Source organism: Manihot esculenta, chromosome 14 (genome assembly GCF_001659605.2).
Source record: "Manihot esculenta cultivar AM560-2 chromosome 14, M.esculenta_v8, whole genome shotgun sequence".
Lineage (NCBI taxonomy): Eukaryota > Viridiplantae > Streptophyta > Magnoliopsida > Malpighiales > Euphorbiaceae > Manihot > Manihot esculenta.
The window spans coordinates 9,731,561-9,749,656 of NC_035174.2; the positions used below are offsets into that span (position 1 = coordinate 9,731,561).

Below are 18,096 nucleotides of genomic sequence, written 5' to 3' on the forward strand. Positions count from 1 at the left end.
GCCAGCTCTAGCAGCCACAAAACTCCCATCATCATTTTTTACTACACAACGGAAACCTATCGAATCTCGTTGCAAGTTTAAAGAGGCGTCAATATTCGCCTTGATCCAACTGTGCGGCAGAGGAGACCAGCCCGGGCGAGCCGAATCAACAATGGTGCTTACTGGGGAAATGACACAGGCTGCTTTCCATTGTTGTAAAAAATTCAGAGCTATGAAGAACACACCACTCGCAGTTTGACTCTGACCCTTCCATACAACATTGTTCCTGTTTTGCCATAAAGCCCATAAGATCATTAGAAGGCATTTTTCACAAAAACATAAGAGAAGGCTAAAGAATCAAGCTCATGCCTTTAATGGCATATTGTTCGAAGGTGTTGTTAGGAAATGATCATTTGAGATTTCTTGGTGCAAGCAGAGAAGATTGTGGCAGGATATATATAGAGAGAGAGGGGTTAAGGATGAGAGGCTATGCTTGGTGTGATTTAAATAGTTCATTAACAGATTAGTTGGATGAAAAGGCCTCTGACTTTGAATGAATTAAAAATACAAAATTTAAGCATTTAATTTTTAAGGATCAAAATTATGAATTATTCATATTTTAATAAATATATCTCTATTTACATCCTATTATTATATTTTGCAGTTAAATTTAATAAAATGACACTAAAAAAAAAATTAATATTTTAATATAATTTAAATATATAATTAGAAAAAAAATAAATTTTATCAATTTCAATTATCATTCTCTTAATTTTTTTAAATAAATATATCTTAAATTAATTTTTTATTTATTTAATTTTTAATTTTAATTTAACTTACTTATAATTTTATTTTTTTTAATTTTGCATCGATAGATATAATTTTTTTGTATAATGAATAGTTATAAATATTGTAATAATAATATGGCTAGTAAATCAAAAAATCACAATTTTTTATATTTTAAAATTAATTATATTAATTATATTTATTTTAATAAAATTAAAAATTAATAATAAGTTTAATTAATCGAAAATAGTAAAATAATTTTAACTTATAAATATGTTTTATATATTGTATAATGAATTTATTCATTTTAAATTTATTAACTTTTAATCTAATCAAGGGAATATAATTAATATAATTAATTATTTAAATTGAAAGAATCGTAATTTTTAATTTATTAAAATTAATATTATCAAACATGATCATAAGTACACGAAAAGTTGTATTTATCTGTATAAAAAGATACACTTGTTAATGCAAAAAAATAGAGTTATTAGGTTTTAAAAATATGTGATATAAAATTATAAATAAATTAAATTAAAATTAAAAATCAAATAAAGTTAAAATATTCATTTAAATATATTTATTAAAAAATTTAAAATATAATTAATAAAATTAATAAAATTTAAAATTTTTAATAATGATCAATTATATTAAAATATTAATTTTTAATGGTAACGATAATAATGTGATATTTTTATTAGAGTTAGTGGTCAAAATTTAATGAAATGACGTAAATAAATTTATGTAATTAATTTAGAATATATTAATTAATTTTTTTATTAATTTTAATTCTTAAATATTTTATTATTTTATTTTTATAATTTTAAAAAATTTATTAATTAATATATTTAATTTTTAAAAAATTTATTAATTAATCATGAAATTTTAGAATTTTTAATAATATTTAATAGATAAAATTATCAATGAACTAATTAATAAATTTATTAAAATAATAATAATATTTTAATATATTTTTTAAAATTAATAATTAATTAATAAATTTTTTTATATTATAAAAATTAAATAATATTTTTTCAAATAAAAAAAATGGAGGGATGGGCACCCGGACTAAGAGGTTGTTTAATAGGAAGATGGTGAAGGTAAAGGTGCCGTTATAAAGGGCAAAATTAAAAACTAGTTTGTTTTGACCCTTTGAGTTTTATAGAGCTGCCCTTAAAATTTTGATTCATATTACTCTTGTATAAATAATTTATATTTAAATAATTATAATATTATTTTAAACAACTATCATATTAATTTCTAAAATATTAAAATAATAAAATTATTTAACATTTATTAATAATAATTACTTAAATGAATACAATTATCATTGTATAAAAAATAATTTTCAAATAATTATTAGTTAATTATATAGTTTGTCTTGCGGTTAGTCCAATACTTAGAAGGTATTTGCTATTCCCAAAATGCCCCTATCCTTCCCTTCAGCCTCCTACTTTGAATATCATGCATTTTTGTTTTATTTGAATCCCATCTCAGGTTGGTTTCGCTTTGGATCTTGGACCATCGTCAAGCTCATTTCATCGAGATTCTCATTCAAAATATTTAAATACTTTTCGACGTAATATAATTTTTATTTATTTATTTTTAATTATTTAAAAATTATTTTTTAATTTTTAATTATAATATATAAATTAATTATTATAATTTTTTTAATTTTATCTTATTTATAAAAATTTTTTAATATTTTTAAAAATTTATTAATAAATTTTTAAGAGGCCATAAGTGTTTTAATATTTTTTCAAAATTAAAGGATAATTAATGAATTTTTTATAATATATATAGGGTTTAATTAGAATTTTTTTAAAAATTAATAACGAAGTCATTTTTTTTTATTCAAGCAGAGGGAGACGATGGTAAATGTAATACCAACTAGCTGCCATCGTGCAAAATTGTTGAACAGAGCAGGTGGGTCTTAGAAGCCAAAAGCATCCGTCCTTTGCTGCTCTCCAAAGGATCACACTCCCAGTAGGCAACTAGTTCAAGCTTCTCTTCTCCTTCTTCGTTTGCATGATCCAATCTTAAAAGTTAAGCCCTATAAATCAACTAAACACCAGTTTCCACAACGCCTCTCTCTGTTTTTCTCTTTCTGATCTGATCATGGCCCATTCGGCAGCAGTCTCGCAGGTCAAACCCGTGTCTTAAACTATCTGATTAATTGCTTTCTTGTTTGTTGAAGGGAAGTGATTGTTATGATTATGAGCTTGTTACCCTTTTGTTCTTTTTCCTTGCAACAATAGATTAGTTGCGTTTGGAACCCACTGGGCTGATTACGTATTGAAGGTTGATTCTTAAAAAAATTGAATTTTTTTTTTTGTGTTTTACAGGTTTCTTTTGCTGTTCCTATTGGGAGCGATTCCACTCTGCGAAGATCAGTTCTGAAGGTAATTTCATTTGATCATAGATGGAAGATTTGGGTGCCCTCTGGGCTAGTGTTTTTCGGGCTCACTCATTTCAAATTTTCCCTCATTTCAAATTTTCCCTCCCTCTTATAAGCGAGTCCCCCCACCCTCAACAACAGTTTTGTAAGCTTGAATGGACCCACTATTGGAAGTATCAGAATTTGTTGTTTGTGCTCTTTTTTTTTTTAAATTTGTTTTTTGAATTTTAATCTTAGTAATGATGTCTGCATCACCATGTCTTATTCATGCTTCCCTCATATTGAAAGGCTCTAATGTGCTACTCTGAACTGTAGTTCATGTTTTGAGAATTAATATACACCTTAACCGGGTGGCTGCTTCGGACGTATGAGCGGGTCATGCCATGGGAGTCGGTCGTACATATGAGTCTTTGAAATAGTTTGATGTTCGTTCTGAGAGTCGGACAAGAAATAAGAAGATCTTTTCTCATCCCTTCTTATGAGCTCTCTCTCAGTTCTTCGTCTTATGCTGTTATGTTAGATCAAGTTTGAACTTTGTATGTTGCTGCTTTAATTTCATGCTAGTTGCATTCCAAATTCTAGGATGCATATTGGCTTGATACTATGTGGAATGAAACTGGGATTCCATAATAGAACTCCATTTTATACTGTTGATTTTATGCAAGGAAAAGGATCCAACACCTTGATTTAGGTGGAAATGAAATCACTTTTGAAGTAAAACTTTTAATTACCTTGAAGATTGGTTTTGGTTCTCCCAGAAATGGAACTGGAATGGTATTTCCAAGTGATTTTATTTTCATTACATTTCATTTCTGGGATGAACAAAACAAGCAAGCTCATTCTCTTTTTTTTTTTTTCCTGTTATTTTATTCAGTGAAGGGTGGGAAAGATGAGTCGCAGTTGGAATATTTTGAAAAAATAAATTAATTAGATTGTTAATTGGCTGACACAATTGATTTGGGTGAGACCTTTATTAGTAATTATCAAAACTTTAGGCGTAATAGAAGGGGGGAAGGGGAAAGTTGAATGAACCCCCTATCATGCCTTTGGCTCAAGACATTTTATCTGGGTTTGGGCTTTTGGCTTTGGTGCTTCTTTTTCACTGTTCTCTTTTTCTTCTGAATAAATTTTTAAATTGCAGTTGGTAGTTTATATATAGACTATAGGTGCTATTTAAAGATAGTCCCTTTTTTTTTTCTCTTTTGAACATGTCTAAATTATTTCCTAGGAACGTTGGCGATCAATCTGCAGTCTGCACTGCTTTCTTTTTCCTCTTTTTGCACGTGTGTGCCTGTGTTGATAAATTCTGTTTGAATGTAATTACTTTATAAAATTTAAAAACTTTAGTTCTTAGTTGCTTCTGTAGTTTGCACCTTTTTAGTTCTCAGTCAATCACTGTAAAATCAACTGTTAATTACAGTTGCTTTCCCAAATGAAATTGCTTTTGTAAGGAGAAGCTAGATTACTGGACTTAATTCATTAAAATCCAAGTGGTAAGTGTGTGGATTTGTTTTCTTCCTTTGATGCAGCATCTTCTTGACCAGTTTCAACTATGTGATAAAGTTCATTGAAAAAGATAATTGCTGTTTTTTATATGAGTAACAGTAATTTGCTTCTGAATCTATTGCTTTTCACAGTGCATCATGGTGCAATGCTTAAACTGATGTGCTAACAAATGGTAGGGGGGAAGGGCAAATAGTCACCAGGTCTATCTTATGATGTGTGAGTATTGAATTAATTCTCAGGGAATTTACACTTGTTTTTGTTACAGCCACACAGTATAAGATTCAGTGATAAATCATGGGCCCCTTCATTAGCTGTGGACTTGAAACCAAGGAATGCTCAATTGCAAAGTCGATACATAGTATGCATGTCAGTGCAACAAGCCAGGAGATCTAAAGTTGCAGTTTTACCTTCAGATCTTGAAGATGCTAAAGAGCCTCCATTGAATACATACAAGCCTAAGGAACCTTACACGGCTACCATTGTCTCTGTTGAGAGGCTTGTAGGGCCAAAAGCTCCAGGAGAGACCTGCCATATTGTGATTGATCATGGTGGAAATGTTCCTTACTGGGAAGGGCAAAGTTACGGTGTTATTCCTCCTGTAAGTTAAATTATTTACCATTCTTTACTCTTTATATGCAGTTCTTCTCTTTTTTAGCCATGCACTTCTTCCTTTTCTGGTGGCATTGGTTTAGCCGGGGGATTTAGTAAACCTTTAATGCTCAAAAGCTATCCATTTTTCTTTGACGAATGAAAATCGACTTGGAGGAATATGCTTTTCTTATAAGCATGGTTGTCCAATTTCATTTTTCTCACTAACTATTATAGTCTTTCTTGTTAACTACTAGCCTGGAGTTTTGTGGTTGAGGGTTTTTTTTTTAATTTTTTATTCTGATCTACTTATAGTTGGATTCTTTGCACACAGTGTGGTCACAACTTTGAACCTACTACCTTAATGCCTCATCTGTTTCCTAGTTTGTGTTGCCATTTTGATGTAAAAATTATGATATTACCTATTCTGAATTTTCAGGACTTTACTGATTGAACATCTTTTTGAATATTAGGGTGAAAACCCAAAGAAGCCAGGTGCACCTCACAACGTACGTCTCTATTCAATAGCATCTAGCAGGTATGGAGACAATTTCGATGGAAAGACAGCTACTTTATGTGTTCGTCGTGCTCTCTATTATGATCCTGAGACTGGGAAGGAGGATCCCTCAAAGAGTGGTATATGCAGCAATTTCCTTTGCAACTCAAAGCCTGGGGATAAAGTTCAAATCACTGGTATGCCTACTAATTTTTTTCAAAACACGAAGAGAATCACTAACTTACCATCTTTTTAGTTATTTAATGGTTTACTTTGCACTTTGTATTATTACATGTTTAGTCTGGATGTTACCTTCCTATGCAAGCTAATGGAACAATCAGGATCTGTGTATGTGATGTGTAATTCTTGTCTCTACATATATGAGTAATTGGATCCATCAGCAATGTTTGTTGAGGATTTAAAATATGGGGGATATATTGAAAGGAGGGTGAATGAGGTGTGTGCCTCTGCGGTTGGAATCAGTGGAGTTCTCTGGTTTATAGTTATGTTTTCGTCTTATTTAGCACTGGTAATACTTTGGCAGGACCCTCTGGCAAGATAATGCTTTTGCCTGAAGATAACCCTTCTGCAACCCATATAATGATTGCAACTGGTACTGGCGTGGCTCCTTTCAGAGGCTACCTCCGACGTATGTTCATGGAGAATGTTTCATTCAAGTTTAGCGGTCTGGCATGGCTTTTCCTTGGGGTAGCGAACACTGACAGTCTCCTCTATGACGATGAATTTACAAAGTATCTTCAAGACTACCCAGACCAGTTCCTCTATGACAAGGCACTTAGCAGAGAACAAAAGAACAAGAGCGGAGGAAAGATGTATGTGCAGGATAAGATCGAGGAATACAGCGATGAAATCTTCAAACTCTTGGATGGTGGAGCTCACATTTACTTCTGCGGGCTCAAGGGAATGATGCCTGGGATTCAAGATACCCTGAAGAGAGTTGCAGAGCAGAGAGGAGAAAGCTGGGAGCAGAAGCTCTCTCAGCTCAAGAAGAACAAGCAATGGCATGTGGAGGTGTATTGATTTTGCATATTGTTAATCTGGTTCTCAGGTGGACAACAAGTAGCAGGCCCATGTGGCATTTTTCAATTGTTATTTGATCAGCTTTGCATAAACTAAAGATTAGCTGTTAAATTCATCTGTATTATTAAATAAGAAAAAGATTCTCTTCATTATAACAGATTAAAAATTATTATTACTACAAGGAAATTTTAAAAACATAAAATTTATTAATTTTTAATAAAATTTACTATTTTATAATATTTTTTATTTTCTTAATTTTATAATAAAAATATAAATAAATCTATACTTATGAAACAAATAAATGATAAAACTAGCTGCTAATTGAATTAACTTTTTAACCTTTTTATTATGTTATTACTACGTTAGAACTCGGTCAACTCGGCGTGTAAAGAAGAGATTGGACGAAATCAATTATCTGGAAAGGGCATGTGTCTATGCCTTTGAAAATATTCAAAATTAAAAAAACTTAATCTATTTTTACATCAGATCGTATAGAATTTGAAAATTTAAAAATAAATTTATAAAAATAATCTGAATTTTTTTAAAAAAAATTTCAGGAGCTCATCGCTGTGAGTAAATATATCTTAAGAAATTTTTTTATTTATCTGAAATTATAAATTAATTTATCTTTCATATAATAAATTATTAATATATTATTATTTAATATATATATATATATATAATATATTTATGAGTTATAAATAATTATTCAGTAATTTTGAGTTTTTTTTTTTTAAATAAAACTGAGAAAAGCATAAAGGAGGAATATTATGATTTAAAAGGAGAAGGTTCCAGAGAGGAATGATTCGTTTAACGACCATACTTTTTGTCAATTATATAAAAAATACAAATCCTTTGAATTTTCATCACCTTTTTTAATTTCGAAAAAAAAAATCACCTTTTAAATAATTATAAAATATTCTCAATTATTTTTAATCTAAAAGTTGCAGCTCTTCTCTCTCTCCATCTCTACAACCAAGGACCAATCTCTCTCTCTCTCTCTCTGTCTGTGGAAGCTAAGGGATTTGGATTCTGGGTCAGATTTTCAATTGTTAAACAATTTCTGGTAATATTCCAGTCCTTCTATTGCTTATTTTATTTTTCCTTCTAATTTTCACTCTTTTTCTCCTTTTTTTTTTCCCTTGCATTTTCTGTTTGTGCCTATTCTTTCAATTCTTTCTATCACTTCAAATAATGTTGTGTGTATGCAAATATTCAATTTATGATTGTTTCGCAATGTATATTTATATTATATTACTAAATTATATTGCGAATCAATTATTCGATTGAAACTCACACCCTTTATTGATATTGATTTGTATTGTGGATTTTTTTTTCTTTCCGTATTGTTTGAATGCTGAGAAACCGAATGAGAGGGCAGAAATTTGCTTTCTTCAGTCTTTTAAGGTTTCCCATTTGAATCCTAGCTAAACCCAATGCAATGATTTGGTTCTTGGCGAGAAGACACAGCTATTGATTATATGCAAAATATTTTTTGGTTTTTAAGAATTTGCTCTTTGTTTTTTCCCTTGCGTTCTCACTTTTATTTGGGGTTTCTTTTTGTAGATAACTTGGCGGAGACAGGCCTTGTTGGATGATCTTTTGTTATCAGTAAAGCAATGAGCCGCCCGTCAGACCCCTCAGGTATGCTCGTGAGTTGTGATGGCTTATACATTAATGATAGTTCTAATAATCGTCAGCCTTAATTATAGTAATTCTGATTTTTTTTTTTTTTTTTTTTTTGGGTGTGGGGGGACTTCTAGCTGTGAATCCTCAATACAGAAGATATTAGGAGCAAACTTGTGAATTATTAGCTAGGCTTTTGCTCATAGGATTTCCTTGGTCATCATCATGTGAATTGATAGTATTCTCTTATTTATTTCAGTGAGTTTTATCTACTCTTTTTTTCTTAAAAAAAAAAATTGCAGGTAAAAGAAGGTTAAAAGGATTATTGCAACAGAGTGATAATCGAGCATGTGCTGATTGTGGTGCTCCAGATCCTAAATGGGCGTAAGTTCAATGTCTTTAATACATTAAGATTGAGAATAGACTTTGTAATTAATATTCATATTAGTGGAGTGAATGTTTTGACATTCCAGTGGGACAACTCTATGGCTGAGGTTAACGTTTAGCGGAGTGAATTCATATTCATGTGAAATGATATTGTAGCCATTTGATTTGAGGAATGAAAAGGGTGGATGATTGATGGAATATAAAGAACCAAAGCTCATCTTATCTTATTAATGCATTCTATCGAGTTATGAAGGACTTCGCTGACAACCTTATCTTTAGGTCTGCAAATATTGGAGTTTTCATTTGCTTAAAATGTTGTGGCGTCCACAGAAGCCTCGGTTGTAATGTATCAAAGGTATTAATAAGTTACTGTGTCCATTTTATTTATCTCAACTATGGTCGTTCCCATTGTTGGAATCATGATAGGTATATGGTTCATGTCCTGTCATTAAAGATCAACTGGTAGTTAAATCATCGCAAGTAATCATTATGGTTTGCACTAAATTGCATAATTTTAGAAGATTCTCTGATACGAAGCTGTTAAAACTTGCAGAAGCACATATGGATCCAGGAGATAATATAAGTTATGCAATAGTGTCTGTTCATTCATTTTGCTACTTTTATATTCTTAACTTTACAAAGGAAAATTTATTGAAAGAAAGAGGGGAGTACAGCCTGGAGGATAAGATATCCCCATAACCAAACTGGACAAGCAAAAAACCTGAAAATAAAAAAAGAAATCCTTTTCAAATCCACTCAAGCTGAATTATCGGGGGAAATCCATAGGAAGTGAAGCCTCTGAAGCAGATGCCCACAAGGAACATAAAAATAAATAAATAATAACCCACTTATCCAACCACAGATTAAACAGCAAAGCTGATCTGTAAAGGTACTAGCACCTTAACAGTCAAAATTCCAAAGTATTATAGCCTATTTCCTACCACCAAACCTTCCCCATTTACAACTAAGAGAAGTATTCTGGATGTTTAATACATTTCCAATCTCCTTTTAAACATTGATAATTTGTAAGTAGCCAAAGCCTTGTCACAATGTGAAAGCATGTTAGAATGAGGCTGATAGTGTTTGCAACTTACTGGACACCAATCTTATTTGTTTGCTGTTTTTTTTTGCAGGGTAGGCCAATGTTTTCAATATGAGCCACTTAGAAAGCATGTCAGTCAATTATGGTCTTTTAGGTTTATAGTTCATGAGAAGTTTCGCATTTTACTATTATTATTTTCTTTCATATTTTTTTGGACAGCTTGTAGCGTGATTCTGAGTCCTAACTGCTATGTGCTTATGGACATATTGAAGTAACTGAAGTGATGCCTATATGATGCTTATATCTTGTGTGTTTTTTAGCATAATGATTCTCAGGGTCTTTCTTAAATAGTTAAAATTATACAAATTTATGACTCCTCACTTGGGCATTTTCGGGCATTGTTAATGTGGACTATGTAGGTTTTATCCGTGACATTGGATGAATGGTCTGATGAGGAAATTGACGCAATGATTGAAGTTGGAGGAAATTCTGCCGCTAATGCAATATATGAGGCCTTTCTACCTGAAGGAGTTTCAAAGCCGCGACCAGATGCAAATCATGCCGAGCGTATGAAATTTATCAGGTTAGAGTTTATATGTGAAACCCAGTGTTTAAAGCATTGATACAGTCTACTGGCATTCCAAACTAAATATACTACTTTACCTATTTATATTTTTATGCTTTTATTTTAATTACTGTATTACTCATGTAGTCAGTTTGAGAGTTAAGCCACCATTACTGCAGCTTGGATCTTGTGTGGGTGCTACCAAAATGCAGTTATTTTATCTAACATGCCTGGGGCATTAAGTGCTCCCTTAATTACTTTCAATTTCATGTAGGTCTAAGTATGAGCTTCAAGAATTCCTGAAACCTAGTTTACGGATTACATCGGGAAAACCTGCGCTTTCTGTTCAATCAAGTTTTTCTAGGAAGATTTTGGATAGTTTACGAATTTCAAGCACATCACGGAATGCGGTATTGTTTTATTTTATTTTTCTTAAGTTTCATTTCTTTTTTCTATCCCTGGAATATATTAGAGTTCCATATTGTTAATGATGGGGTGGCAAACTTGTCTACCATAGTGCAGAGTTATGCACATAATAGTTCATATGCATCAGATAGGTCCTTTTAGCTCAACATTTCTGTGTGCAAGTTTGCATTGGGAAGATATTCAAAGTTCTATTTTTCGTTGTGTGCCTGAATCATTTATAGTAGTTTGGCATTAGTAACGACACGGCTATCAATATTTTGTTATACTATCCATACGTTGGTACTCTGACTCTGAATAACTGTGCCCATCTGATATTGAAATTTGCAGGAGGAAGGGATGGTGGAATTTATTGGATTGTTGAAGGTAACAATTAAAAGTGGTACAAATTTAGCTGTCAGAGATATGATGTCAAGTGATCCTTATGTGGTTCTCACTCTTGGGAAACAGGTTAGCCACTTTGTTTCCATCTTTAGACAAGGTTCTTTTTTTCTCCCCAAACTTGGTTTGGACAAGGTTCGTAATGGTAAATGTAGTCACGAACTTATGTTTGGAAGATACTGTGGGTTTCCGTTCACCCATTTTCTTTCTTGTTCATACGTAAGTGTAACATGATCATTACTCATTTGATTAATGGTTGATAACATGGTTGAATGACCAGTCAGAAGAATTTGCTAAAGCTTGGCAGTGCGGAAGTATATACATCATTTGACGTAGATACATGCTTTCGCCTGCTGTAGAGTTGCATATACATTCTGATGTTTTTATTTTTATCAATAGCATAGATGATTTAAATTCGCAACAAACAAGTGAAGTTGGTCGTTGATCATTTGGATGGTGCTTTTTTACTGATGATAAAGTGGTTTCATGTTATTAGACAGCTCAGACAACTATCATGGGGAGCAACTTGAATCCAGTTTGGAATGAGGAGCTCATGCTGTCAGTTCCACAGGATTTTGGGCCTGTAAAGTTGGTAAGATTGGTTAGCTTCTTTATAATCTTACAAAAAATATTTCTCCATATCCAGCTACAGATTCAAGTTATAAGAGTTAAGTCCTTTCCCTGCTTTACTAGTGGTGATTGCAGTTACTATATCTAGTTGATGATAGAACCTTGGGTTTTCATTTTCATGTCTAGAACAACCTTTTTTTTCCTTAGTTGAATCTGTACTGCGATGCTAGGCCTCCATTTTTTTTCATGGAAAACATTTTCTACTTTTACTGTTATTTGTAGTCTTCAGGAAATTTGGTAAAAATATATATATTTTTTGTCAAAGGAAAAGTTAAGTCATTTTTAAAATTTCTCCTTTGCTTTATTGTTTTTTTACTTAGAGAATTTTGTTAACATTATTATATATAAATTTACTAATATTATCTGTTTTTTTAAGTTACAATCAAACAATGGAAAAAAGTTGTATTCCATGGTAAATGTTTTCCATATTTTTTCTACAAAAAGTATTTTTCATATACAATTTATTTTCTATAAAATATCTAAATTACCTTGAACTCTAAATACCAAGTAAGGCCTCACTCTTCCCCTTCTAGATGCAAGAAAATCCACAATTATTACACATAAATCCTTCATTTGGCATGAATAATTTTGTACGAAAAGAATTCAAATGAATTTTTATAAAATCATGCATGATTTCATATTCACACGTGATGACAAAGTTTCAAGTTAAAATAAAATTAAAATGTTTTATTTCAAATAAGAGAATTGCAAGAAAAAAAAATCAATGGAATTGAATTCATGCAAAATTCTTAATTTCAAATGGAGGGAAAATGATTCTTGAATTCTTTTCTACATTAGGTTGGTGCACTTGCAAATCAAATGCTGTCTGTATGATTTGAGCTGCTCTTTTGTTTTCTTAAACTGTTGTCACTTTTTTTTCTAGAGATTACTGATATGTGTATGCACCATTTTAGAAGTATAGCACATACCCAGTTGATTACTAAAAGAAAGGCAACTTGGAGAGTGACTTCACTTTAAATCCTGAATCACTATTAAAATTTGGCTGAGAAGTCTCACATTTCCATGTCGCAGCAAGTGTTTGATTACGACACGTTTTCAGCTGATGACATAATGGGAGAAGCAGAGCTTGATATCCAGCCATTGATAACATCAGCCATGGCGTTTGGAGACCCAGAACAGTTCGGGAACATGCAGATAGGGAAATGGCTGAAATCACATGACAATGCTCTACTAGAAGATAGCATAATCAACATTGTGGATGGAAAGGTGAAACAAGAGGTCTCACTCAAGCTCCAGAATGTTGAATCTGGGGAATTACAACTACAACTTGAGTGGATAGCTCTTGATCAATAGTTGGCCTTTATTAATGCCATTGTTCTATCCCATTTAATAAGAACTGTGTAATATTGATTTGGGTTAATTATATGAACTGGCAACACATACTTTTTCTCTGAATCTGTATTCTTCTGTTATCTAGTTTTTTATTTATTTATTATTATTTTTTTTAACACTACTTTTCTTCCAACTTGTATTCGTTAATTAATTAGTTGTCTTTTTATTTATTTTTTTTAGGAAGATATTTGTATGAATTTGATTTATGTGTATTTAAGCCAATAATTATGGTGGAATTTACTTTAAAATTAGTGAAATTTATATATTTATATTTTCAGTTCATCATGAGTTTAGTCCAGGCAAGAATTGCTTTTTTTATAATAATAATAATTATTATTATTATTATGATGTTTTAAAACTTGGAAAAGTAGGGTAACAGTGGCATCACAACTCAGTATAATATTGTAATCCGACATCTCACGCTACAATCGCTATTTGCCATTGACACCTTCCAAACGTCATCATTTTCTGTGTTTTTTGAAAAAAAAAAATTAAATCTAAAAAATCAAAGGGTTTGAACTTGCATGATATTTTGAATTAAAAAGGTTTAAATAACATGAAAATATATAAAATTATTTAAAGCTTTACATAAAAATATGTCAAAAAATTATTTTTGTATCTTCCCATAAAGAGTTTATGTAAGGTAAAGAAAAGGAGGCTCTCCTCAGACTATTCTGTCCTCTCTCTTCCTCTTTCCTCTCTTCTATATAATTTTTTATGAGATAAATTTTCATCTTAAAATTTTCAAATTTGATTTAAATATTAGAGGACTTTCATTGAGAATATTTCGATAGATTCTAACTCTTTTTTTTTTTTTTTACACATTTCCATTTTAAGATCATGCATTGTTAAATCCATTGATTGTTAAACCCATTGATGAAGGAAAATCTTCATCAGAATAGAAGATGAGCAGAATTTTTCTTCAAACTTGGAAAGCATTATGTTCTTCGCAATTTTAAAGCTTTGAACAAGACTTACTTGACATTCATGAGTATTTATTATGGGTAAAATTATGAAATACTAAGTGATTTTGACAATATCTAAATTAGATATTACATTTAAATTTGAAAAATAATTCACTTCAATTTGATTGTCAGACACATTGTGTAGAAGTCCCAAACTTGCGTTATTTTTTGTCCCCCAATATTTTTTTGAGATACAATAATTATGAATATTACCCAACCAGCTGAAAAGGAAAGATTTTATTTATTTATTTTTATCACCTTGGTTTGAAATTGCATGATGTTTCGAATCCAGAAAAGTAGAAACAACGGAGGTTGAGCATGATTTTCCCTTAGCCTTTGAAAACCCCATAATTTCTTCACATTTTGAAAGCTAGGGATAATTGTTGTTTAATCCTTATAAAGTCATTATCTTTTTAAATTGTTGACTATTTAATCTTTTCGCCTATTAGAAGGAGTAAACAGTCCTAATTATAAATTATAAGCACTAAATAATTAACTATTAAATTCTTTTTTCTATTCAAAAAAGTAAACAATCATAATTATAAATTATAAGAATTAAATGATTATATTTTAAAATTAAAGATATTAATCAGAGATAAAGGTCTTTTTTTTTTTTTTACTTTGATGATTTAGAAAGATGGTATAATTAAACAATTAATATATTAAAAAGACATAACTATTTAATATGCTTTGAAAATAAGTAAACTAAATAGTTAACTTCATAAAACCATATAAATTAAATAAAAATTGTTTCTATTATGTATTATGAGTAAGACTTTAGGAATTATTTAACAACTATTAAATTAAATATTTATATTTAAATTAGTACGTTTATTATATACATTTTATTTAATTCGGTAAAAATCTTTATATTAATATATTGCTAAACTCGTTTTTATATAAAGTCAATAATTGTATTGAATGCACTCATTTATCTCAAGCTTCCACTTGATAGTTATTTGATATCATCCTTCCCATTTCAAATTATTTAAAGGGTTTTGCATAAAAATTAAAATTTTATTTGGTTTAATTGTGCTACTAAGTTATTTTTATTACGTTAGGGCAAGTAAGTTGTTTTCCTCCGCTAAAAAAAGAAAATTCTTTACTTTTCAAAAAGTTAAAAATAAATATCAATCAAATAAAAATAATTTTCACACTTTTTAAAAATTTTAAATTTTTTAATTGAATTATCCCAACCAAATAAGATCTAAGAAAATAATGGTGTAATCTCATTAATTCTTTGAAAAAAACTAAGTGAATAAAGTACTCTTGTAGTAGCTTGATATATACATTTTTTATTTTTTAAAAAAAAAAATCTTTAAGAAAAGTATGCTAATAAATGATAAACCTATTGTAAATAACAATACATTAAGGTAAAGTTAAAAAGATAATGATTTCTCAATTTTTAAGAAATAATGAATAAAGCGGGAAAAAACTTAAAAATAACACTTAAAAAGTTAAAAATGAAATGGAGGAAACATTAAATACTACTCACAATGGCTGTCCTTTAAGAATTTTTTTTTTTTATCTCAAATTATATTTTATTTTAAGAATTTGAAAGTAATATTAATTTTTATTTTTTATATATACTTTTATTAGTTTTTAAGTTATTTAATATTAATATATGAAAAAAACACCATCTAAAAGATATTTTAGATAAATTATTATAAATATTTTAAAATTAAAGCTATTAATTATTTTTATTGATTTGAATAAAAAAATTTAAATAATAGAAATTATGGAATTCAGATAATATTATATTTATAAATTCAACAATTTTAATTATCAAAAATAGAATGATTGAATGCATAAATAAATAGACCTCTCAACTACCAAAATACTATATGCTACTATATGAAACCTAATCAATTAATGTACTAGCATAATTTTCCTTAATTAGGGATGGATTTTGATTTAGAAGGTCATCAAACTCCTCATCATCACTCATTCATTAAGGTAAAAAAAAAGCATTAATTAAGATACTTGTCCATCACTAAAAGGCATCAAAATAATGATAGAATTGGAAATTAATTGTCTTTGAGCAGGTAGGGTCACAGTCAGAGACATTAAAAAGCTAGCTGGCCTTGCCTTTTTGACACTTTGCAAGTTAAGATTAGGGAATAATTAATTTAAGTTTTAGCATTATTTGGAAACTCAACCTAATCTAATCCACAAGCAACCATTAGCTCAAAGAAGAGGCTGTGAGCTGGATCAAACAAATCAAATACCAGCCGACAAAACAATGCAATGAAGTTACTTTTAATATGGTCTTCCTTGAAGGAGGAACCTTCCTTCTTTCCTTCCAACTTCAATATTAAATAGTTATAAAATTTAAATTTCATCATCAAAATCCACTTGGGGATTTTGCAGCATTTATAACTAACGTTTGGGGCCACATTATTCTCCATCATTAAACAGTCATATATATATATATATATATGAAAAATATTTATTATATTAATTATTATATTGTTGGATTATTTTTCAATTTATTAATTAAAGTATTTATAATTAATGCATAAATTTAAATAAGCTCATTTTTTTTTAAAAAAAAATTACTCTTAAAACAAAATGTATAATTACAAATCTTTTATATTATTATTATTATTATATGCTTTTGACTTTTATAAAGTAGAAACGGTCATCCAACTAACAGCTGTAGCATGAAAACTTTGGATCATATATTTAAGCTTTTCATATTGCATTTATTTGATATATATTGAATTTGATAATAAATTAAATACTTGTAATTACTGTTTTATTATTAATGAATAAAAAAATAGTATCACATTAACAGTATTATTAGAATATTTGGAATTTATTTTAATTAACAAACTTAGTTGTAAGATACTAATCTATAAGAACTCAGATCACATATTTATATTTAAAAATATTCAAACTTTATAAATAAGTGTTTGATTTCTTAATTAAAACTTAAACAAATTTTTTTACAATATTTTTGTTAAAAGTTTGCATTGGTCCAGTTAATTATTTAAATATTTTAAAAACATTAATTATAAGTAATTAATTTCAATTTTATTAATATTTAAATAGGAAAAGAAAAAAAAAACAAAAAATATATGTATAAAAAAGTCCACATCAAGTGATGTGCATGCATTCAAGCCAAATCAAAACATATACATATACACATAAGATTGTTAAGATGAAAAAATAAAAATGAAAAACAGAGTAAGAAATTTAAAAAATAAAAAATAAAAACAAACACAAAGATCAGAAAAGCGCAGCTACTTTACCTACTGGTGATCAGATTTACTATTAGCTGAGGACGATGTCGTTTGCCTTTTGTACTTGACAAAATAAATGAAAGCGGAAGCCACTAGCAGCGCCGCACCAGTGATCCCACACGCGAGGCTCGCCACCAACAGTACGTGGCTCAACCGATCTCTACCTTTACTACCGTCATTTCCACCGGTAACATCTCTCCACCACGTCGTGTCGTTAGAATTCATTGCTTTCGGCAATGCAACATTGGATGATTTTGAAGTTGGCGACGATTGAGCTCCAAAGAATTCCTTCATTTCCGGCGGCAGTTTCTCCCCCGCAGGCGGCGTGTTCTGGTAGTCCAGCCCGTGGTAGGACGGCCGAAGTTCCCTGGCTGTAGAGTCTCCAACGATCGTGATCACAATCACGATCGCGACCAGCGGTACATAAGAAACCATTTCAAGTTCTCAGAGGACACAAACGATGTCGTTTCTACGCCTCTCTCTCTCTCTCTCTCTCTCTCACACGCACACACCTGCAGGTACGTACTGTGAACTTGATCTAGACGGAGACTGTCAAGACTGAGTACGTGGCTGAACGGAAGTGAGCGAATGGATTCCGGCGATCTGTCACTCGCTGCTCAAGTAAGTAACCGTTGCTTCTTCTATATGTAGGATTATAACGTCGATTGATGAAGAAAACGGTGGC

General features: G+C 30.2%; 3 protein-coding genes across 4 annotated transcripts; 2 read left to right on the top strand and 1 right to left on the bottom strand.

Annotated features, from left to right (window-relative positions):
* The first annotated feature begins 2,671 nt into the window (after positions 1-2,671).
* On the top strand, positions 2,672-6,951 carry LOC110600164 (ferredoxin--NADP reductase, root-type isozyme, chloroplastic). The gene is made up of 5 exons (XM_021736929.2): positions 2,672-2,910; positions 3,111-3,167; positions 4,935-5,267; positions 5,731-5,950; positions 6,298-6,951. Exons 1-5 carry the CDS (start codon positions 2,884-2,886, stop codon positions 6,792-6,794), a joined length of 1,134 nt encoding a protein of 377 aa, XP_021592621.1. The 5' UTR covers positions 2,672-2,883; the 3' UTR covers positions 6,795-6,951.
* Positions 6,952-7,710: 759 nt separating this feature from the next.
* LOC110600613 (probable ADP-ribosylation factor GTPase-activating protein AGD13) lies at positions 7,711-13,264 on the top strand. Of its 2 annotated transcripts, XM_021737484.2 has the most exons (9): positions 7,711-7,860; positions 8,361-8,438; positions 8,723-8,804; positions 9,087-9,162; positions 10,269-10,432; positions 10,689-10,824; positions 11,168-11,287; positions 11,715-11,810; positions 12,881-13,264. In XM_021737484.2, the coding sequence occupies exons 2-9, from the start codon at positions 8,414-8,416 to the stop codon at positions 13,160-13,162; spliced, it is 981 nt and encodes a 326-aa protein (XP_021593176.1). In that variant the 5' UTR covers positions 7,711-7,860; positions 8,361-8,413; the 3' UTR covers positions 13,163-13,264. The 2 variants fall into 2 exon arrangements, with proteins under 2 accessions (XP_021593176.1, XP_043806564.1); XM_043950629.1 differs by lacking the exons at positions 7,711-7,860; positions 8,361-8,438; positions 9,087-9,162 and having other exon boundaries at positions 8,727-8,804.
* A 4,156-nt stretch (positions 13,265-17,420) lies between these two features.
* On the bottom strand, positions 17,421-17,846 carry LOC110600501. Its single transcript, XM_021737364.1, has one exon. The coding sequence runs from the start codon at positions 17,844-17,846 to the stop codon at positions 17,421-17,423; it is 426 nt and encodes a 141-aa protein (XP_021593056.1).
* Between the last annotated feature and the right edge of the window lie 250 nt (positions 17,847-18,096).

Bases quoted from the DNA above. Each gene is read 5' to 3' on its own strand.
- LOC110600164 (XM_021736929.2), top strand. From the start codon at position 2,884: ATGGCCCATTCGGCAGCAGTCTCGCAG. The intron at 3,168-4,934 runs GTAATTTCATTT...TTTTTGTTACAG, and splicing joins TGCGAAGATCAGTTCTGAAG to CCACACAGTATAAGATTCAG. The intron at 5,268-5,730 runs GTAAGTTAAATT...TTTGAATATTAG, and splicing joins GTTACGGTGTTATTCCTCCT to GGTGAAAACCCAAAGAAGCC.
- LOC110600613 (XM_021737484.2), top strand. From the start codon at position 8,414: ATGAGCCGCCCGTCAGACCCCTCAG. The intron at 9,163-10,268 runs GTATTAATAAGT...TGGACTATGTAG, and splicing joins TCGGTTGTAATGTATCAAAG to GTTTTATCCGTGACATTGGA. The intron at 11,288-11,714 runs GTTAGCCACTTT...TCATGTTATTAG, and splicing joins TTCTCACTCTTGGGAAACAG to ACAGCTCAGACAACTATCAT.
- LOC110600501 (XM_021737364.1), bottom strand. From the start codon at position 17,846: ATGGTTTCTTATGTACCGCTGGTCGCGATCGTGATTGTGATCACGATC.